This window comes from Drosophila suzukii, chromosome X, assembly GCF_043229965.1.
Source record: "Drosophila suzukii chromosome X, CBGP_Dsuzu_IsoJpt1.0, whole genome shotgun sequence".
NCBI classification, from domain to species: domain Eukaryota; kingdom Metazoa; phylum Arthropoda; class Insecta; order Diptera; family Drosophilidae; genus Drosophila; species Drosophila suzukii.
In genome coordinates, this window is record NC_092084.1 from 25,327,999 (window position 1) to 25,352,046 (window position 24,048).

Sequence of the window (24,048 nt, forward strand, 5' to 3'; positions counted from 1 at the left end):
CTCTCCTTTCTCCGCATTGTTGGTCGGATGGCCATGGCCACATTTAAAATGCGGGCTTTCATTTGGCCAACAAAAAGAGTTTTCCCGTTGAGTCCTGTTCCTGTTGCTGCTGTTTGGGAAATGTTGCAAAATGCATTGCAGTCGCCGTTTGCGTTTGCCGACTGTGAGGTTTGCATAATTTCCTGTCGTCAGCAGCGAACGACGACATCCTTGCTCTCCGATTGGAGTCCAATCCAAGTCAAATCTTTCGTCCAGGCCATTTTTGTTTTATTTCTTTTCACATTTTACCCACTTTTTTTTTGTTTTTTCCCTTTTCGGTACTTCCTGTTGACAATTTGCTGTTGGTTTCTTCTGTGCGATGGGGGAGGAGCAGACAAAATGCCCGGATGTGCGAATCCCGCACAGAGGCACTCACTTATCAACATGTCCGTGTCCATTTCCATCGCCACCGCCATCGCCATGTCACAGGTGCGCTCAATGCCAGGCCAGCGGCAAAAGAAGCAAAAGTTTCTCTTTGTTGACTCTTTTCAACCGATTTTTGTTGCCTTGTTTTGGTAGATAAACAAAGCGATTTTTTCCCGCTCCGCCCACGCCTTCTGTGCCACCTGCCACGCCCTCCCGTCCGTCAATCGATTTGGCCACGCAACCGAAACCAGCGGGCCAACAAAATGTTGACGTAAATCAAAAGCCAAATTTCATATCCGCTGTAAGTCTGCTGTAAGCTGATTTACCCAGCCTCCTCCGGAATGGATGCAGTGTTCCCGCCCCCTGGGAATCAAACTTTAAACGTTTCTTTTTTGCCCTCATTGGAGGGGGAGCAGCAGCCAAGGAGAGAGTATTGCAGCAGGATGTGCATATTGGAGAAAAGATATAAGTTCTGGGACTTGACAGGATATGTTATGCCCAGGGGAATAGTGTGCTTCCATCTCGAGAACTATAGTTACAAGTTCCATGGGATAAGTCTATGTGGAGTTCAACAAGTATAGAGGATTACTTTTTCTACCTCTAAGGAACCTTTACTCATCATAGACCTCCTCATTTTCCAAGTTATACTGACACCTTTGTCCGCTCATTTCGATTACAGATCCCCCTTTTCAAAGGACATCCACTCGTCTGCTTGACGAGGCTCTATTTCGCCCCCAGAGCTTCCTATGCTTTTTCAGCTTTTTTGTCGTTTGTAATGCGAGCTCCCTTTCGGTTCGGTTTGAGTGTGTCTGTTTGCTGTTTGCCGGAGTGGGCGTGGCGGCCGCCTCTGCCATCCGTACAGGTGCTAACATAAATATTTTGACAAAGGGCTCCATGCCCGGAGAGCTGTGTAGCTGAGAGCCAACCTTATTTGCAGTTGCCTGAATGCACTCCGACTCCCCATCCCCCGGTCCGGGCGAAACGAAGGCACCTTGTGGCTCCTGCCACACCAACTGTTGCTGACAGCGGAGCGACATTGCCAAGCGCTTATCTGACTTCCTTGTCCTGGCTTGCTCTCGTCCTGTCTGCCACTCTGAGTAGCTGTCCTTCGTCTTTGGGTCCTTTTGCTTTTGTTTTTAGTCGTTCCCGGGTTCCTGGGTTCCTGGGTTGGCAGTTACAGTCGCTATAACCGCTGTCAATTGTCATCGTTCATCGTCCTTGTCTTTGTGCAATCTCCCCGACTGCTTGGGCTGCCTAAGCGTGTGGAAAAATCGTTTCCACTTCCTCTACGAGTTGCCATTCCGTACTAACCACTGCCGTTTTCCGGTCTCTTTTTCTTTTTTTGCCAGATTCTGCGTGGGCGACCGCTTCTACCTGTGCGAGAACAAGATACTCTGCGAGTACGACTACGAGGAGCGCCTGGTCTTCGCCTCGATGGCCAATCATCCGATGCTAAAGCGCCATGTGTCCTCCTTGGGCCAGGGATCTCCGACAGGAGCGGCCGGGGCGCAGAACACCGCTGGCGGACTGCTGGGCGGCGGACCCGGGGGCGGCAATGTGAACGGCGTTGGCGTGGGCATGGTCAACGGACCGCGCACTCCTGGCGATCACAACAACAACAACAATGGCCCCCAAACGCCAACCGGCGGTGGCTCACCGTTTGCCGCAGCCGCTGCTGCCGCCGCCGCCGCTGCCCATATGAAGAATCAGCTGGGAGCGTCCAGCTAAAATAAAGCCCTGGGCATGGGCGCCACAGGGGCTGTTCTGGCGGGATCTGGAGTCGGCGCTGGAGCTGGAGTTGGAGCGACGAGTCAGCAATTCTACTCGGGCTTTGGACTGCAGCACCAGCACCAGCCACAGCAACACCAACAACAGCAGCAGCAGCAGCAGCTCATGGGACTGGGCCTGGGGATGGGCGGCGGTGTAGGAGCAGGATCCGCCGGCGGAGCAGGAGGCGGAGGCGTTGGCAGCATCGGGAGCGGGTGCAAGCGCTACCAAAGAAAGTTCTACAACCGCAACTGAGGGAGTCGACGGGGGAGAAAACGCTAGGGGAAAGGATACAGAATCCAGAATCGATATTCAAATCTTCGTTTGCTTTGACTGAGTTCAAGTTTTATAGTTTTAAAGGCTTATAGTTTAGTTAGCCTACACAAAAGTACTTGCTGAATTTGCAGACATTTTTGGATCCTATCATTTAAGAGACAATATGTTTACTTAGTTCTATTCGAGAATAACCCCCTTTGTTCATAAACAAGGTTTTTTTTTTGTTTCCACTGAAACCTGTACATATTTTCCTTGTAAACTGTTGACTTTTTAGCGCGATCCTTTTTTTTTTATATACACAACCTTATAGATATATTCGTATTTATCTATGTATATGCATAAATAATTTTATTTTCACGCTCGAAGCGTGCGGTGCCAAAACAAATTCAAAGCAGTGCCAAAAAGTTTAAAAATAAACGAAGGATAAAAATGAAGAAAGTGAGGAGAAATGCAGGCGGCTGGAGGAAAATCGGATTTGTGGACCTATGAAATCGAGAGAGTTAAACATCCCCACCGATCATTATTCGATTTTCCATATGTCCCTCGAGTCCGAAGGAGCCGCAGGAGAGTGGAAGATGATTAGACGGTGTTGGAGGGCAATTGGCAAAGTGAACTTTGATGTGTAAATATTGAAACATTCTGCACACGACTTAAGCACACACGATTTTTGTTCTGATTCCATTTTAAGTCTGTTGGAGCAACGTTGTTGATTATTATTTAAGTTTAGTTTAGTGCGAGGCTAAAGAATGTTCTTTCCACGGCGAACGTTGTATAGAAGTGGCTGGGTGGAAGCCGATCCACGATGGTCCAGCGTTAGATGTAAAGAGCCTAAGCTAGGTCGATGTAAAGTTAAGGATTTGTGTGTGTATCTATAACCAAGCGAACTAGTTACAATATGGGTGTATTTATTAATCCTTTTTTTTGCAATCTAATGTAACACTAATCAATATGCGTAATTAGCGTTCGATCGGAGCTAGCAAATATACTAAGTACGGGAGAAACCAAAGTGTGTGTATAAGCATCAGTCTATCTACGAGCGATAAACAATACTACCTATCTATCGAATTACCGAAACTATGTTAAATATCGTAATAATCTAATAATCAGACCTAAGTAAGAGCGATTACCCAATATTTTTTTTGTATCGTATTGTTAGAGAGCAGGCATAAAGTTAAATCAAAAATATCTAAAGTGTAAGATAAACCCGCTTAGACTTATATATACGTGCATATACATAAATACACGCCCCATACTCCATGTGTTTTGGACAGCAACCAATAATAACAGCCAGAACAAATGCGAATGCAAATAAAAGAAATCAAAACTAAAGAGAAAAGAGAGTAAAAAGCGTAAAAAGCGTAAAAAATAAAACAAAGCAAGAGCAAAAACAAAAGGAAACAATAAATGTAATAAACAAACATTTGAAAAAATTAACCCGCAGTTGTTGGCATTCATTTCGTCGAGGGGCAGGGGAATAAACGTGCTACATGGGGTATGGTATGGTATGGGGGGTATGGGCCTTTGGTTTTGGCCTCCCCGTCTGCCGATTGCAGTTTGTCGCTTGACATTTGTTGACTCTTTCGCTTTGACGGCCATTAATCACGGCATTGTTGTTGCCAATTTCAAATCCACAGCCCAGACAGCCAATCCGCACCAGAACGGAATGGAAGGCTGATAAATGATGCCTCATATTTTCGAGCCCCGGGCACCGCTCCGCTCCGCAATTGAAATAATAAAACCGAAACCAAAAGCCATCCAGCCATCCAGCCACCCCCTGAGCCATTGATTAATGAAACTTTAAAAGGGAACACGCGTCTTTTGTCTGCGACGACCGCAAAACTTTGCCATGGAGATAGCGCATCTTTTCAATATACGATGCAAAAGTTTTCCGTCTTATTGGATGCGGATTGGGATCCAAGATCCAAGGAGCCAGGACGACCACGACGACGACGCCGCTGCCGCCGCAGGCCATAACAATAAAAGTCATTTATAGATTTCGATTTCGGGCACATGTGAGCGCTTGGGGGGATGGGATTCGGTTGCCCCGACTCCCCCTGGGGGCTCCACTATTCCATATATACGTATAACTTGGGCACTGCATAGTTTCAGGCTGCTTATCAGCACTTTTGTTCGCAGGACCAGGACTCGAGGGTGGGCCCAGGGTGGGTTTTCCTTTGTCTTTGCCCGGGTCCTCGGCTGGTGTCATAATCACTATCAGTGCTTATGAAAATGTCTTTTGTCCCAAAATGCTTATCAGCACGGCCTGCCCATTTCCTTGTCGTCGCCATAAGAATCTATAAAAATAATGTTTCAATTCGGTATGGTCTTCTTTTGGTGCCTCGAATGGGGGCGGGGCAAAGTGCCCCTGTCAATCATTCGGGGTGAGAGGAATGTGTCCTAAAATTATGATAAGCCAAGAGAAATCGCTGGCATTGCGGAATGACGGCAGGCATTTAAATTCGCCTGACAAAGCCACCACCGCTCCTCGGATGATTAATTAAACGAGTTTGCGCCAAACTCTTTTCATGTTTTAATTACGCAAATACTCGGCATAATTTACCGGGGAGATGCTATGGCGACAAGTGAAGAGCGAAAAATATGCATAAGAAACAATTTGTCTAAGCTGCGGTGCCCTTGTGCCCTGCCCCTCGGATCCGCATCCAGTTCCCGAATTCCCGAATCCCCGAATCCCCCATTGTAATGCGACAACTCTCGACGCCAACCTTGTGTCAACTTCAAAGTGGAAATTCCGGAATTCACCTTGTTTGCATATTCCTCTCCTGATCCAGTTTCCGATTATGTTTCTGTTACCAACTCCTTCCCATCGCATATCTTCCAGGGCTCGGATTGCTTTGTGCAAATTAGTTCGGCGGCATGACCGATTCATCAAGGACTTTACTCAAAAGGAGCTGAGGGGCATCTTAGGGAGTCCAAATAGTTTAATGCACTGTCCGTGGATTTTGAAGGGTTTACTTAGTTTGGAATTTGCAAAAGAATGTGTACTACAATCCATAATATTTTTGCAACAAACAGTAAGATCATGATAACTTATGTGCCTTAAAACCAACAAAAGAGAATTAATTCTAAAACTTTTTTAGGAATAAAATTTTGATCAACAAAATTGTTGTGCAGCTTTATTAAATAATTAAATTATTGCTTCGCCGTTTTTGAAAGTACACCGAAAAAAAAGTCATCAAAAAGCAGCTATTGTTACATTGATTCTAAACTATTGAGTATCGTTTTGGCGCCGATATTAAATTGGTTCTTTTCAAAGTAATTCCAAATTCTAGACTCCTTGTTATGGAAATGAAACTAAAAAGTATAGACTCTTATACTAATAATAAATGATTGCTTTCTGGTTTTTGAGCATAATCTCTTCTAATCTGGGATACATGAAATATAAGGACAGCTCCAAACATGAACTTCATAGGCACAAGTAGAATCTACAATTAAAGTTTTAACTTTCTTGCTTCCAAATAGTGTATTATATAGGGTCGGAAATGTTTTCATTTGCCAGTTAAAACCTTTCCAATGAATACTTTTCGTTTACTCCACGAGCAAGGGGTATAAGAACTTTATTTGTACGGATTTAAAAAATTTTGAGGTTTTCCGGAACTATATGGCATTTTTAACACTTTCTTGGAAAAGGGGCACGCTTTTCTTTATTTCAAGACTTCGGGTTGGTGGAAGATATCTTTAATTTTTTTTTACTAATCGATGGACAATTATACTTGCTTAAAAGAAATTTTAAAAATGTAGTTTCTATAAAATTTATTTTGTTCTTTACCAGATAAGGTCCAGAATAAGGTCCAAACATTTTTCGGAGTACACATTTTTCAGGAATAGCAGGATAGAAGTTTCTATAAATAGCTTCCATATAAATTAATATAATATTTTAGAATAAACCAAAAAAAACTGAATAGAAAAACAACAATGAAATCGATAAAGTAACAATTAATCGAAAAGTTAAACAATTTATGGGTAAAGTACTACATTTTTGGGAGTTATCTTCATAAGGTTGGGACAGTCTTGTTACATTTGTGTGTAGGGTTGTGGCCATCACATTGAAATTTCTAATATTTGTCAGGTTGTAGAAAAATTTCGATTTACTGCCTGGACTTGTTTTATAAAGTCATGATAACCTGTTAAAAAATTCATAAACTGTTGTTGACCTTTTTTGTCTAGAAAAATAAAACAAACTCTTTTTTTCTTTCTTTCTTTTACGATTACTAAAACTATGCTTTATAAAGGCTTGATACAATTTTGTCGTCCCCCTAGGCGTTTTTAAGATGCAGGTACTAGATGTGCAGGTCCCACAAGTGCACTTGAGGAATGACACAAACTGAGATTGGAATGGTGATGGGATAGTTTTCGCATTCCTCATTACAGTTGACAATGCACTCGGGGCATGCCATAAATATGTTTTGTTCCCCTCCCCAAATGCGAGCCTGGGGCCAATCAAGAGACGGCAGGACCCCCAGTCCAGTGACCACCACCCCCAAGCAGCCGCTAGTAAGATGTCCTGACCCACATGTCAAGTGGATGCTGCCCCCGTGGCAGGGGGAGTGGGTGGAGTGGGCGTGGGAGTGGCCAAATGCCAAACCAGCGCCGTCGTCGTGTCCTTCGTCTTGAGGAGAGCGAAGGAGCGAAGGAGCAAAGGAGCAAAGGAGCAAAGGAGCAAAGGAGCGAAGAGAGCCGAGGAGTGGGAGACAGTGCGGAGCGAGCGAGAGAGATGCGTGTGAAATGGCAACGCCCACTTTCTGAGGCCCCACCACCCCACTGGCCCACAGCCACCCGAGCCACCCAAGCCACCCAAAACCACCCAAAACCACCCAAACCACCACCAGGAGCGAGGGCGCCAAGAAAAAAGCACTGTTAGTCGCTTACAGAGCTCTGTTAAGCGGCAGGAGGCGTCGCCTGCTAAACAGGACACCCAACGAATCCTTTTCTCCTTGCTTTTTTGTTTGTGGCACAATCGAGTTTGCTATCTGATGCAGACAAACTACTGCTGCACTTGCCAGAAGGCGGGGTGGATTGCTGTTCCTCGCAGCTACCCCCGGTGCAGCTATTCGTCTTGCTCACTGTCACCCCCCAGAAACTCCACATCCATATGGTGCCCCCTGGTCTACGGCTACCCCTTAAAATGTTTATTACGTGTGGCTGTGTTCATGATTTAATTAAAAACTTTTGCTTGCATGCAGCAAAATGCACATTCGTCGAGAAAAGGGCAACTCGACGAGGCCGACAAAGGGTCGAACTCAGATTGTTTAATAGTGAGTTGCAGAACTCAAATTAGCCAGCTCCAGAGGAATTATAACTATTTACCACACAGCCTAAAATTATGCTGTAAATACCGAACAATTTTCAACAAATGCATAATGGTTTAATCGTATCGTTAGCAATGTTCTCTTTATTTTACTTGACTTAGGGACGGTTTTTCGGGTCCATGATAGCTATCATTCCGAAAAATTAAAGACAAGATAAGCTTGTCGTAAAATGATTTCCTTAAATTTATCTGAACAAGAAACTGGGAGTCTGAGTTTCTGTCAGAGTTAGCTCAGTATTTTCTTAGCAGGGATTTTATCTGTCTGAAAGAGGAAAGTCGGTTATCGAAAAATTGGCCTTTAAAATATAATAACATTCATATTTTAGCCAGTCGGCTGGTAACTTTCTTAAGAGTCCATCAATGTATTAAGCTAAATGCTTTTGCCATTTATTCACTTGTTTTGGTTACAAAGTCAAAAATAAAGATTATGACCTTAGGATAATATTGAATTGCCTTACTGTTACATTTTTGAGAAAACTAACCACAAAATTTCCAAATTTCCAAACAATCGGAGTTAAATTTGAATTTGTATTAGTATTTGACTAAAATTTGAGATTTGTTGGGCCTATGAAAGGAAAAAGGACATATGGTAAACAGACCGGCATGCCAAGATCGACCTTGTGACCATACTCAGGAATATATCTACTTACTGCGTCGCAAACTTGTAAGTAATAACAATAAGGTGTTTTTTCTAATACAGGGGGTATAGTATATACATATTTCAGAACGGGCCGGATCTGGCAACTTTATCAAGTAGCTTACCGTAGGAATGATAGGTGGACAATGACCATAGGACATGGATTTATATAGGTACTTTATAGTTTGCTGTGTTACTAACTTCTCTCTAAAATCGTAAGTCCCTTTGCAAGGGTATACACATTATTAATGTTTTTCGTCATATTCTCTTCTAGTACGGCGAACATAATTTGTATTAAATAAGTAAAATCAAAATATTTGAAAAATTAAAACAAGAAATTCGAAATAATTCTTTTGATTATATATAGGCATTGAAAGCGAAATATACAATTTTTGTTGGAATTTCAGACATGGATTTTAAATTTTTTATATTAAAAATCTGGCGATCATATTGCTCCCAAAAATACTCACATAGTCCAACATACAAACGGAAATATAATTTTAATTCGTAAAAGAAAAAAACGTCGGATTGCCGATGTTAACTAACTTATTTGTTAATTTAAGTAATGTCGGGGAACTTTATCATAAACTTGATTTGATGGTCTGTTTTGGGTCCTTTTAACGAATAACTTTTTGAGCCACCTTTAATAAACTAATTCAAGAGGTTAGTTTACAAATCACACGTTAAATTTGTTTACTTAAAGCTTAATTGAGTTTGTGCTTAATTTTTATGGGTTGTGTACATATGGAAGTGACAAAAGATTCAAAACTTTATTTCTTGTTGATGGTTAAGAGCAAAATACGTCCTTTTCTTCGAAAACTCTAGATTGCAACCATGGAAAAGTTCTTACACAGATTCCCCACTAGACTAATACCTCACACGGCCCACATAACTGCCTAGTTAATGATCTCAAAATGATGAATATGTGCAATCCCGAATCCCGGGATTATCCGGCATTGTGTTTGGGATCTTAATTGCCAGCTGGCTGCTCACTCAATTCTCGATTCCCGGCTGCCGGTGGTTGGGGATAGTTGTAGTTGTTGGCTAAGACTAAGTCCTGCCGTGACTTTGCCTCTGGATTTCATTCCAGTCCGGGCAAATGGGACTGGGAGGACTGGGTGGACGGGGTGGCTGGCAAGCCAGGCAATTTGTATGCAGGCGCCATAAATTAGTTAGGCCCAGGGATATACAGACAAGGCCAGACGCTTCACGTGCGCCACTCATTTGTCTCGCGTCAGAGCAGGTCCACTCCTCCAGCTCCAGCTCCTGGTTTAGCTGGAACTCCAAATCCTCCTCCGCCGGCTCGTCCTGCCCCTTTTTGCTTTGTGCGGGCGCAGGAAACTTTTTAATCTCCTACGATTATTCTCGCATTTGCCATTTGTTTACACAAACACGTGGATGGGGAAAAGGAGGGTGGCGGGGTCTCTGTGTCTATGTTTGAGCTTATCAAATAATGGCAACATTTGCTGCGATTCCCCAAGCAACTTCCACTCCCGCCCCGGTCCACGTTCTAATCGCGGTTAATCTCAAAACAAACGTTTGCCAATTTATTTTCCACTTTGGCCGGGAACTTTCTTCTGGGGCCCATCAGCCCATCAGTCCACCACCAACTTCCAGCTCGAACTAATGACTTAATTTATCTGCCACAGGGCTTTCAGCGGGCGCCAAATTAAGTTGATTGTTTCTGTTTGCCCGAAAAGCGTTCAACGAACACACCAAATGAACTCGGACCCAGCCCGCATTTGTTTTCTGGGGTCGAGCATTGGCCGGCTCCTTGCTCGATTGGATTTCCCTTCTTGGGATGGCGGGGGAATGACAGCTTCGTCAGGGAACAGCGAGTGTATGGTGTACCATGCCATGGGAATCGCCTTTCTCCGAGCCAACTTTCTCCGGGGGTTGGCTTAATCGTTTTGCAATCTGTCGATGATTGCGTATAAATGTTATATCCAATTATGCTCCGTTGTTCTAGCTTTCTCCCCGCCTGTCTTCTAGCCTCTCATTTCTTTTGTTTTGCCCATAAACATGACAGATATTGGGAAATCTATCATTGTCATTATGCTTCGATTGTTGGTTAGCATGGGCATGGACATGGGCATGGGCATGAACAGGGACGTGTCATTAGCATGGGGCAATTTGTTAAGCTCCTGCGCCTCCTGCCACGCCCCCGAGCAGCGAACTGTCGCTGCCACATGAAACATGCCGCTGATTGTTGTAATTAATCGAATTAACAGCAGGCCAGTGCCCCAGCCTCCAGTCCCCCGCCCCTGCCCCTGCCCCTGCCTCCTGCTCCTGGGATGCATTGTCCAGCGGTGCAGACCCTTCCCCGCCAGCTTCTGGCCTTTGTCTCGGCTCGCTTTGAATGCGTAAGCGACGCCTGCATGTGACAGTGATTAGACGGAGTCCTTGCCACCCCCGCCCCTCTCCTTTCGTCCTGGCAGGCAATGAACCGTTATGTATAATCAGGCGTACACACCCCCCACCCCCTGAAAAGCAACTCAACCCTAACCGCAACAATACGCAAGACCCATATCCTTTGATTCGCTTTTCGTGCTGGGGATTTCACATCGGGCGCCATGTATATACATACGTGTAGTTCCCTGCGGAGGGTATCTGAAGTTCGAGGTCCTGTAGCCGCTTATCTTATCTCTGGACTTGTTTGCTGGCCATTGGCTACTTTGGTGGAGGAGGAGGAGGACGAGAGCCCTTTGAACTAGCTTCTGCAACTGATGTGGGTAGTCCTTGTGGAGAGGGTAACCGTAACCCCCGCCTGCTAATTAGTGGCCTCCAACTATTTAAGCGCCTGCCACTTAAAATCGTCTTCAAAAGGACTACATACTACTACGTGAGATTTCCTTACCGTGTATCTCGGCAAGTCGAAGGTAATGGTTGGTGACCTTACAGCATGAGTAATCCCTAACTTAGACATTTATGTTTATAAAACACAGGATACCTTAATCTAAAAGTACGTTACACTGATAAAAAACGTAGTAAGTTCAAGGACGTCATATTATATGTAAATATTTGTATTCCCTTGCAGAGGGTATGATGATTTCAGTCAGAAGTTTCCAACGCAGTGAAGAAGACGTTTCCGTCCCCATAAAGTATATATATTATTGATCAGAATCGCTAGGCGAGTCGGTCTAGCCATGTCCGTCATTTGTCTTTCGGATCGGACACCTATATCCAATAGCTCCCATAGGAATGATCAGAAAAATATTTTATAAAAATGTTTAAAATTATATTTTATATTATATTTTTGGTATGTGTCCTTCTTGGCACTTTCAATAATATGATATACACATTATTTGAGCCAATATTTAAGAAAGAATTTCTGGACATTAAAGCTAAACTGACCAACCAAAAAACCAAGACGCAACTGTCTATGTCATAACCACAGAGAACGTTGTTCTAAAAAAAAGGCAGTCTTCCAAATTACACGTAAGTTTATACTTCAGAAATTATCGTCATTACCGTGGAAGTCGTCGTGATGGGTCGTACTATTAAAAGAAAGATCTGCACCTGCTCCGACTCTCTTTCCGAATTCACTCGCTTAAAAACATCGATAAGCAACATCCTACGAAAATTCGTGGTATAATAAATACCGCTTACCCCAAAATAAAAGTCATGTGGGTACCGAACCATGTTGGAATTAGCGGCAACGAATTTGCTGATGAAGCCGCAAAAAACGCAACTATCGCACCTCTGTTCACCTCACGTAATATTATCTGGTTTGATATAAACAGATTCTTTAAAAGTCATTTTTATAACATCTCTTTCAATCTTTTTCAATACTCCTCCAGTTGGTACCAATCCATAAACAGGCTTTAAACAACCCCTGTAAGTTCTGTAACCACACTTTATTGTCAATAACGTATGCGCTGCATTTGATAACATCCGAATTTATATCCCAAATGAAAACCTTACTACACTTCTTCAAATCCCACACCTACCAACCCTCTTCAAGTTCTTAAGTTCCTTAATATCAAGCCTCCTATAATTAAGATAGATAATATAATCAAGATAGACACCTGAAATATACTTGAATTATACACATAGTACTTAAGAATCGAATACCAAAATTAAATGAACTATACAATTAGTAATTAAGAACAGAATAGTAAACTGAAATTATTGACTTTAAGCCAGCTATGGCTGCCGATCCCTGTTGTTTTGTAAATAAATAAATTTTATTTTGAAAAGTCCCCCAAAATCTTGTTTTCAGTATATTTTTTTAAAGGAGCATCGGATGAGAAGTCATTCGACGCATTCTTTCAGTAAGAATACAACTAGTCTAATAAACCTGGGTTTTCTTAGTATCACAGCTGATTTTCAATTCATCGGCTATATAAACATAGTTGTCACCTTCCCTTCTTCCTGGTGCGCTTCGTATCTAAGTGGACTACCGCCCAAAGTGATAATGCTTTGAAATTTAGTTTTTAAATAGGGTTTTTTTTAATGACAATAGATTGTTGTTGTTTCTCGACACCAACAATGGTGTCCTGGTCGGTTGTTTGTTGGTTAGTAGAGATACAGAGAACAGATCGGTGCGCCACAAGACTGCGCTCCTGTTTGCAGGTTCGATCGTTGGTAAAGTGGGTGGGTGACTGGATCAGTTCGGTGCGTGTCGCTGTGTGTTTGTGTGATTTGCGAGTGTTTACTGTGTTAGTATATATTATTAAGTATATTACAGTGTGCTGCTCCGCGGGCTATTTTCTAGGCGCCGTTCTACACCTCGTCCTTTGTGCATTCCTCCTCCATCTTCGCTTTTTTTTCCGGCGTGGCACCGGCCTCATCGGCTATAGCGGCGGCCTCGTCCAACTTCCGCTTCACGGGCCCGTCGGCGGGAGCATCTGGTGAGTCACCGACGGCGGCCTCCTCGGCGTTCTCAACAGCAGATGGAGCTGCTTCGATGCTCTTCTTCTTTGCCTCCTCGCCATCGGCGGCGGACTCCTCCTCCTTGTCAGCGGCCTCGGCGGTCGCCTTTTCACCATCGACGCCACCGGAGAGTGCCCCGCTGTCGGCGGCCGGTGCTCCGTTCTCCTTGGCGGCGGTTGGGTCCTCAGGTGTCGCCTCCATCACTGGAAGCTTCTCGAAGACGGGGCTCTCGATATTTTCTTCGTCGGACATTTTGAAGTACTTTACTTGCCTTCTTCTTCTCCAAAAACAAGACTCAAATTTCCACACGAAGCTACCTATTTTCAGCAAACTGGGATGTTTTAAAAATTTGTGCAAGTCACTTCTTCACTTCTTCTTTCAGTAGCTTTGGTAGGAAGTAGAGCTGGAAGACAAGCGATAAATTGTGCCCCGGTGACCTCAGTCGATGTTACTCAGACTATACCGATAGTATTACATTCAACTCCCATCACTTGGATTTCGAAGGTGAACGAAGGTACTCACATTTTACGTGTTGAACAATGAAATATAAATTAAAGTCGATGTCGATGTCCACCCGTGGGTCGATCCTCTACAATAAGTAGACTTATTGCGTTTATAATTGTATTTTTGCTATATAATAACTTTCATAATTGCACCATTTTCATTAGATAATAATCTGCAGGAATTACCCTATTATATTGGTTTATAGTATCGATGTTTACTCCTAAACTATTAAAACTATCAGTGGGGCTACCATCGATGTTTTTGCAGCTTTATAGTAGAGTTGCAGAAACATCGATGTTTTTTGAGGTTACATCGATGTTTGCCTGTTAAAACATCGAAAAAGCAATGTTTTCTGCACCTCTACTTTATAGGAAGTCGCAGGATTGCTGGAGAATTAGCCGTATGAGAGAAAACGTCTACACAGTCACGAGGAAAAACGTAACCATCATCCTCTGCAAGGGTATACAAATTTTAAAAAATTTTTACTTCGGTGTTTTTTAACATATTAATTTATACTCTTGCGAATATCATTCTTTTAATATTTCAGAATTCGAATAAAATGTAAATCATCATATAGCTGCCATAAGAACGATCGGATAATTAATGTCAAAATAATAAAAAGACCATTACATTTCGTTTTCGGTAAGCATACACGATAGTAAATTGTAATTGAACATAATCTTAAAATTTTTATAATTAGTTTAGTTTTCTAAAAATCGGAAAGCTTTGTACATACAATGCTCCCACGGAAACGACCAGCAGGGATATAGAAACTGTTCACGCCAAAAGGGCGTTTAATTTCAGGAGGCAGTGTCGAGCGGCAGTTTTATCCAGATGTCTACATCTCGCGCGCTCGCACTGCCGTCCGCTCTCCGTCTCCATCTCTCCCCTAAGTCTCCGCTCTGCTCTGGAGCGCTTAAGTTAAGTTAGGCTTAAGCAGTTCTTGTTTCAAAGTGTACTAATAAACACCTACGCACGTCGCGTAAAAACCCAAAAGTACCCGCGTATTTTTCTGCGTACCACTCGATCTTGGGGCTTCAATTATTTCAACGATCAAGCCGCACCGCCCCAACATTTTGGTCCAGTTCGAGCAGGATTTCAAAATCTTTGGACTTTCCTCTCCTGGAGTTTCCTTTGATTTTGTCCCAGCAGGCTTGAAACACTCCAGATAAGTTCCGCTTACTATAATTGCCGGTCATACAGCCAGTTTTTCGAACCCTATTTCGACTAACTTTCTGTATGATATATTGTCTAAAGCCAAAAGAGATTAATCCGACGCAACGGCATTTAATATATGTATTTCAATTCCGTTACTTGTGCCCGACAATATTCCAGTTTCCTTTGCCCACAGTTGCACACTTGAAACAATTCCAGTAAATATTTCAGTGCTACTATTCAACGAAAATATTTGTCAAATATATTTTCAATTCCAATCGTGTGTAAAATATAACTCAGCCGCAGTAAAAAATTCGCGGTCATAAAATTTTTCCTTAAGATTTGCACTCTTTATTATACCCGTTACTCGTAGAGTAAAAGGGTATACTAGATTCGTCGGAAAGTATGTAACAGGCAGAAGGAAGCGTTTCCGACCCCACAAAGTATATATATTCTTGATCAGGATCACTAGCCGAGTCGATCTAGCCATGTCCGTCTGTCCGTCTGTCCGTCTGTCCGTCTGTCTGTCCGTCCGGATGAACGCTGAGATCTCGGAAACTATGGGAGCTAGGCTATTCTTACGCAGCGCAAGTTTGTTTCGGCACAGTGCCACGCCCACTCTAACGCCCACAAACCGCCCAAAACTGTGGCTCCTACAGTTTTGATGCTAGAATAAAAATTTTAACTGAAGTGTATTGTTCTCATCAATACCTATCGATTGACCCAAAAAAAAGTTTGCCACGCCCACTTTAACGCCCACAAACCGCGAAAACCTGTGACGCCCACAATTTTCATGCTAGATAAAAAATTTTAACTGAAATGTATTGGTCTCGTCGATACCTATCGATTGATCCAAAAAAAATTTGCCACGCCCACTCTAACGCCCATAACGCTTAAATCTGTATACTTTGCTGCTTGCATATCTCCATATAGCTGAGTAACGGGTATCTGATAGTCGAGGTACTCGACTATAGCGTTCTTCCTTGTTTTTTACTGTGTTCCAGCTGCGTGTGTATATTTACATAAATATTCTAATACAGTCCACTCTAACTACTCTTTCTAATACAGTCCACTCCAACTACTTTTCTCGACCTACAAATACGGCTAAACTATTTCCAATATTAAGAACAAAGTTACAATATCCACAAATTTACTCCAGCAAATCGTTTGCAATTTAGTTGTGCAGGTGACAAACAAACGCACCGACATACAAACATAAGCGAAGTCTTTCCAATTCCCGCAACGCTATTCTGCTATTCGCACCCCACATATATACATACGTACAGTGTACATACATACGTATATCGATATTTTCGCCAGTGCACAGTGGGTCAAGAGCTCACAAAAAGTGTTCCTTTCAAACAAACAATATTAAAGTCCGTAATTCCTTACATAAATCCGACCATCCGATATAATAAATATTTATTGCCTACTCGACAGTGTGACCGTATATATTTACAATCTTAATTGGTTCCTAAATTCCAATTTGATTCCAATCCGTTTCCTTACATCTGAATTAAAATTCTAAATTATTTAACGTCATGGCAACATCAGTAAAATCCGCTTTAACCCGATTTATGGCCACAGCTGACTGTCTGATCCACTTTGAGGCCACTGTGAACGCTCCAGGTGCTCCTACACCAACGTTATCCGCCTGTAACATCCGTCGCGATCACCTCAATTCCTTGTGGCAATCGGTAAAGGCAGCATACGACATATGCTCCGACTGCATTATAGCTGCAGGCGAGAGCACCGCAGACACAAAATCCATACTAAAGTCCAAGTATTACCAAACGTACTCCACTTACGAAATATTTGCCGCGCAGCTGATGGAACAAAGCCAAAAGGGCTCCTCCCAAATACCTCAAGCTCCAGTAACTCCGTCCCAAAATTTCACGTCTTATGGCTGTCGGCTCCCTCCTATCGACACAGAGGTTTTCTCTGGCGATTATCTTCGCTGGCCGACTTTCCGGGACCTTTTCACGGCAATATACATAGACAATCCGAGTCTAACTCCCGTTGAAAAATTATTCCACTTAAATTCAAAAACAAGTGGCGAAGCTCATTTCATAGTTTCAAGATCCCCACTCACCAATGATGGCTTTCGCTCAGCCTGGAATAACCTAACTGAGCGTTTCGAAAATAAGCGATTGCAGGTGAACAGTCACCTGAAAACACTTTTCAATGTGCAATCCATAGCACAGGAGTCGGGAGCAGCCTTAAAGGAACTGCAACGCACTTTTCAAGGTTGCTTAACTTCCTTAAAATTTTCCGGTGTTAATATTGAGAATTGGGACCCTATCCTGGTTTATATGTGCTCGACAAAACTACCAAAGCTCACTCTCTCATTATGGGAGCAATCCATCCAAAATAAAGCCGAAATTCCTACGTGGCTTGAGCTTGATTCATATTTGACGGAGCGCCATCTAACTCTTGAGGCCGTCGATAGCTTCCGATCTGCCAATTTCCACCACGTCCAGTCCAAAGACACAAATCGAGAGGCAGAATTTCCAAAAATAAATTCCTTCAACACAAGGTTAGTTCCGATAACCAAAGGCTGTGATCTGTGTTCGAAGAAGAACCACCCCGTGCGTATATGTCCACGCTTCCTACAGATGACGGTAGAAGATCGCTTAGCCTATATCCAAAGGAAGCAGTTGTGCTCCAATTGCTTTGCAAGTAGCCATCAATTCCGGGATTGCACAAGCGCTCACAACTGTCTCACTTGCCAAGATCGGCATCACACATTGCTTCATCGAAACAGCAGTCCTACTACTCCGACGATTCCATCCGACCCTCCAAGGCCAGTATCCGCCTCAGTTCCACACATCATTTCGTCCTATTCAACGCAAGTTTCCGTACAAAAAGTTCCTCCTAAGAATACTCCATCCGAATATTGGGTTCCATACCCCGCCTTGGATGGCAGACGTACTCGAGGTATTAAATCCTACCAATGCCGAGTCTGCCAAAAGATCCATCCTCTACGGAAGTGCCACCACTTTCTACGGCTAAGCCCCCAGAATCGGCTTCAGGAAGTACATATCCAGAAGTACTGCTCCAATTGCTTGGCTCACAATCATTCCAAGGACTCCTGCCGCAGTGGTCATCACTGCCACAAGTGTGGAAAGGCCCACCACACTCTCCTACATACGGACGACCGATCTATACTTCCAAAATATTCCTGAGCCTACTATCCTGAGATTCTTGCTACGGGTGTCCTCGCAAGGGGGGGGAGAATGTTCACGCCAAAAGGGCGTTTAATTTCAGGAGGCAGTGTCGAGCGGCAGTTTTATCCAGATGTCTACATCTCGCGCGCTCGCACTGCCGTCCGCTCTCCGTCTCCATCTCTCCCCTAAGTCTCCGCTCTGCTCTGGAGCGCTTAAGTTAAGTTAGGCTTAAGCAGTTCTTGTTTCAAAGTGTACTAATAAACACCTACGCACGTCGCGTAAAAACCCAAAAGTACCCGCGTATTTTTCTGCGTACCACTCGATCTTGGGGCTTCAATTATTTCAACGATCAAGCCGCACCGCCCCAACAGAAACTTTGGCGTGTCGAAGTTAGCTTCCTTTCTTGTTTATACCAAATGTGGAACTTAACATGCAGATATTTACTTTGACCATTCAATTTTATTTATCAGTGTATTACCTTCTTCAAAAATCTTTCCACTCTCTCCCATTAGTTCATTGCACTGGCAAACTGATTAACTTTTACGGAATATAATACAATAAATACCATGTTCTGGCATTACGCTATGGCACTTGGGGCAGTTATGGCACATTGAAGGAAATATCTTTGTATCTGGCAGCACCCTTCCGAATTTCCACAACTCCAAGTCAGAAACAGCTGCCTGGAGTCGCGTTCGCGAAGTAATCCATTAAAAATTGCTCCGGCCATTATCTACAACTCGTATCTGGCAAATGTCCTGGCATCTATCGAAATGGCAGGACTACGTGAGGAGTCGCGAGGATCCGAGGCCTGGCGAATGTTGCGCCTTTATTGCCTGTGAAATTAGTATTTATGGGTGGAGCGGAAGTCGAGTCACTGAATAGGCGTCCTGGGAGGCAGGGCGAAAGAGCCGGGCAGGATATTAGAAATGATTAAGGCACCTGAAACATTCGCAATAAAATTGAATTATGACTTTTAATATTGGCAAAAAATGAAGAAGGTAAAGGCCAGAGCCACCCCAGTGGAAATGTGAAAATTCGCAGAGCCCTCGCCATTCGATCTGTTCCATCTCAAAGCCGGGGGAATTACCAATTACAATTTACTTTAATGGCTACTGCTAATGCCGCAACACTTCTGCACCAGGACGTTCCCAGCCGGGCCATGTGGCAATTAATTTGCATTTCCAAATTGCAAAATGGTCGCGTTCGCGGCCAGAGTGTGTCCCAAAATCGAACAGATTGCAATAATTACAAGGACTTTCGAGGAGAGTTGGGAACGGGAAAGAAAGGGTTGGGCTGCCTTAACGGCAATCAACTCGGGCGGCCATGCAGCCTGCATTCCTAATGAACCCGCGGCGGCGTCAAGGGGTTAAGGCCCAAATTAATGAAAATAAATTGTTATTTGTGCCGGGCAACAAGAGGCTAAGTATCCCGGCCGTCCTGGGCGAAAAATATAAAAATTCTATTCCCGAAATTTAAATAAATCAAACCGCAAGCCGATTAAGTGGGGGTGATGTGATGGGTGGGCAGACAGGCCGAGTAATTTCCATAATTAATTTCTTTGCGCTTTTTTTTCCACGGGCATTGCACTCGTTTTTTTCCCCCATTTACTCATTAATAATCAATTTTTTGTATGTGAAAAAAATGAAGAACTTGAAAGACCCCGAAGTCACCACCAAAGAAGCAAAGAACCAAAACGCCAAAAGTGGCAGGTGAAGAGCCACACAGGATGCACGGTAAAAATCAGAGTGCGGAAGAATAAAAATAAATCCTCGCTGGAGGTACTAGATCATTCCTTATCGAAGGACATCACAGGGGCGCCCGTCGAAGAGGGTCGGAGTGGGCCATTTGTTTTAACGCTCACTTGACGCGACCGCAAAGAAATCATGCTTTAATTAACCGCAATTATATGCGGAGTCGTGGGTCCTTCGACCTCGTCCTCGTCCTCGTCCTCGTCCTCGTCCTCGATTTCGTCCTGTTTATCCCAGTTTCCCAGCTGGGGGCGGCAGTCAATAAAGCAAATGGCCGGCGGCGGCTAAAAAATCAAGTCAAATTACGTGCTTATGAACGGGAAAATGTCGAAATGATTTACCGTGCATAATCGCCACGGATCCCGCCCAAGGACCCCATCTTGAAGGAGGAATTAAGGGAACGCAGAGAAGAAAAAACTGAAAAAAAATTAAAATTTCATTTGGCCATTTGGTCCGAGGGGTGGTGCAACCCCCTTTCTGGCGTCCTTTCCGCTTTTCCTGCTTGCCCGCCGTTTGTTTGCCTGTTTGGCTGTCTGTTTGTTTGCTTGGTTTCATTGTTGTTTGTTTGTTTGTTTACCCAATAGCCCCCCGCCCCCCGCACCACGAGCCCAATGAAAACAACTTCTTGTCCTTTTTCTGCTTTCTTGTCGCTGGTTTATTTCATTGATGTACATTTAATTTATTGCTATTTACTTTCGCTGACCCCGTAATTTATTTGGCTCTTAGCAGGAGGCTCCAAGCAGCCAGATTCATACTCAGATCCAGTCGAAACCCCTTGGTAAACAAATCTATATCGCGGCCAGAGCTTAAGGCCTCCCACTCCGCTCCTTGAAAGCGCCGTGATTAATGTGTCTATGCAGCTGTATCTGGGCATGTCCTTACTCCTGCCGCTGTCATCAGGTGCATTTAATTGCGCGAATTGCGCGCCCACTACAAAACGCGAACGCGACTCCACTAATTGGCCCTAACACATGGCCATAAATTCATAAATTTTAAGTTGAATTGTCTCAGGCGGCCTCATTAATGCGACTTGGGCTCATTACAATAATTATGGCTAATTTATGAGGTCATTAGTTTAAGTCATGCCTTTGCCTTCATGTGTGTGTGGGGGTTTAAAGGGTGCCAAATGACCGCAATGGCTTGAAGGATTCCAGGATAAATCCCTGCCCAAATGGGGGATAGTTTGTGCTCAAGTGCTATCTTTATGCGCACACAAGTAGACAGACAGACAGACAGTCAGACAATCAGACACATGCATAAACAAGTCATTATTAAGTTAATTTCCGGTTTACTTAATGCCAACTTTCTGACTCCATCAGAAGCTATCAAAATATGGAAATCACACACACTCGCTCCCAGGACGAGGGTAGCCCAAGGACATGGACGAGGACGAGGACGAGCGCTTAATTAGCCCGGGCGTGTGAATTGTTTAACATTTTTGGGACCACACGGCGTATGAACGACGCCGATGCTTTTTATGATTTTCACACTTTGCCGGGCGGGCGTACGAAATTTAATTACCAGACGTTGTCGGTCAGGATGGGAAGAGGCTTGGGCCCGGGTCTCGAGCACTTGGCGTGCAAATTACGCATGTAAGAGCCCGGTTCCCAGCCACTTGATTGGCGCTTTCAAGGGTCACCACTCGTTCTCGCCCCGTTTCGCCACTTGAAGGTCCCCCCTGGCACCCCCGCCCCATCGCCCCGAAGTCTGTTGCCGAATTACCCTCTGAAATTCCATGAACCATTCCGGGTACACCGGGTACACACTCACATTACCTTTTTCCGGGGCTCGTCATCCTGTCAGTTGCAATGCGGCCTCAATGCGAGTGCCTCAAAAATATACATATACTTATATATATGAACGTAAATATTTATTTCGCCCATATTGCGCATAGGAATACGAATAATATTCATACGCGGGCCACATTTGTGGCCGCCACATTAACAAAACTCATTACGAACCCACGGACACCACCAATCCACCAATGTGGTTGGGTTTGGGTGGTGCCTGGAAATCACGGGCTGCGGTTTTTACACCTTTCTGCGCCTTTGTCAACATTTTAATGACAGCAATTCAAACATGGCCCGAATCTCGCCGGGCTGCTGATTGTGCCCGTGATACCTGAGCATTGTCTGGCTGATGGTGTCGGTGGTGCTGGTGGCACTGGTGGTGCTCCTCCTGTTCCTCCTGCTCGTGGCACCACCCGCTGTTCGGGGTAATGTGTTTGCAGTTTGCGCCAGATAAGTGGCATATTTAATTCCTGGCCAATCCTCAGGTTTTTATTGCTGCACATTTATCTGCTATCTTTTTATGTTGCAAGTTTGTGTCGCAATGGGAACTGGTTTCCGGAAGAAGGTGTTCCACGCAGCGGCTACTTTTTCATTCAAGGTGACCTGTTGGGAATATGTTTACCCTTGGGATGAAGTTATAGACATGTAACGTAACAAAACAACTGGATTATCTTCAACATTTTAAATAACCTTCTGTACATTCTATACATTGCATGATTATTCTAAAAATGTCATCAAATTGTTTAAATTACACTAGCTTACAAAAATTAAATGGCCAAAATGTTCACAATAGCACAGTTTTCCTGTAATGTTGAGATCCCTGGTTAAGGACTCCTACAATTTTATGAGTGGTACCATTTTAAAAACAAACTTGCCTTGTTTTAAGCGCTTTACATTTTTATTTCGAGTTCTGATGAACCGCGCGTGTCCAACAAGGACTGATTTAACTATTAAAATAAAGCTCTTTAAGTTTTCCATATGCATAAAAGGTATTCGTTTGTTGGCATAGGTGCTAGATCCTTTAGCTGCTCTCTACTTTCTAATGACTAGTCCGAATTGAACAAATTTAGGCTTGTAGATGGGTATTGCTGGGTATTGATTTTAGCTTAATGGCCATTTTTGGCTGTTGGTTCATCAGGATAACAAGCTTAATCGCAGAGGCTTACGAGTTTACAAGTAAAATCTCAACTCTCTAGCTCCTATAATAATTTTAAAGGATATAACATAGCCTTTTACTCTACTAGTGAAGGGTAAAAAAAACGTTTAAAGAAAGCTAAAATCTTTTTAAAACTTAAAAAATAAATTACGAATTCAATTTTATAAAAATGGGACTACTATATTATATAGCTGCTAAAGAAAGGATCGAAAAATTAATGTCAAAATAATACGATTGGTAAATTTGAATTTAACAGTATCTTAATATTTTGGTAATACTTTTTTAGTTTTCTTAAAGTCGGAAGTCGCTGTGTATACACACCTGCTTTTGATTTTTGTAAATCATGTCTTCCGTTCACCAGATGTAATAGTTTATGTGTAATCTATCTTACGTGGAAATTCGGCGATATAGTGGTAATATTGTAGAAATGAGTATGAGGATAAATTTTGGAAACGATGTCTTTTATCTTAAGTTGATACTGTGCACTTCAAACATGAAAATAAAATGCCGAAGCTAGCTCGCTTTCTTGTTATACCCGTTACTCGTAGAGTAAAAGGGTATACTAGATTCGTCGGAAAGTATGTAACAGGCAGAAGGAAGCGTTTCCGACCCCACAAAGTATATATATTCTTGATCAGGATCACTAGCCGAGTCGATCTAGCCATGTCCGTCTGTCCGTCTGTCCGTCTGTCCGTCTGTCCGTCTGTCCGTCTGTCTGTCCGTCCGGATGAACGCTGAGATCTCGGAAACTATGGGAGCTAGGCTATTGAGATTTGGCGTGCAGATTCCTGAGCTTCTTACGCAGCGCAAGTTTGTTTCGGCACAGTGCCACGCCCACTCTAACGCCCACAAACCGCCCAAAACTGTGGCTCCTACAGTTTTGATGCTAGAATAAAAATTTTAACTGAAATGTATTGTTCTCATCAATACCTATCGATTGACCCAAAAAAAAGTTTGCCACGCCCACTTTAACGCCCACAAACCGCGAAAACCTGTGACGCCCACAATTTTCATGCTAGATAAAAAATTTTAACTGAAATGTATTGGTCTCGTCGATACCTATCAATTGATCCAAAAAAAAATTTGCCACGCCCACTCTAACGCCCATAACGCTTAAATCTGTATACCGCCGGTAGGTGGCGCATTTTAATCTCGCTTTGCTGCTTGCATATCTCCATATAGCTGAGTAACGGGTATCTGATAGTCGAGGTACTCGACTATAGCGTTCTTCCTTGTTTTGAA

At 43.4% G+C, this 24,048-nt stretch overlaps 2 protein-coding genes across 3 annotated transcripts in view; one reads left to right on the forward strand and one right to left on the reverse strand.

Annotated features, from left to right (window-relative positions):
- Positions 1 to 3,804, forward strand: part of Bx (LIM domain-containing protein Beadex) — a 67,050-nt gene extending 63,246 nt beyond the window's left edge. Inside the window, 1 exon segment of the mRNA XM_036820126.3 lies at positions 1,755 to 3,804. Coding sequence (XP_036676021.2) covers positions 1,755 to 2,427 — 673 coding nt within the window. The 3' untranslated portion in view covers positions 2,428 to 3,804.
- A 9,041-nt stretch (positions 3,805 to 12,845) lies between these two features.
- LOC108010420 (uncharacterized) overlaps positions 12,846 to 24,048 on the reverse strand; it is a 67,063-nt gene continuing 55,860 nt past the window's right edge. Inside the window, exons 1-2 of one of the 2 annotated variants that reach the window (XM_017075280.3) lie at positions 13,489 to 13,689; positions 12,846 to 13,455 (exon numbers count right to left, since the gene is read on the reverse strand). In XM_017075280.3, coding sequence (XP_016930769.3) covers positions 13,137 to 13,455; positions 13,489 to 13,538 — 369 coding nt within the window. In that variant the 5' untranslated portion in view covers positions 13,539 to 13,689 and the 3' untranslated portion in view covers positions 12,846 to 13,136. Of the gene's footprint in view, positions 13,456 to 13,488; positions 13,690 to 24,048 lie in introns of those variants that run through there. The other variant, XM_070997628.1, reaches the window with a different exon arrangement.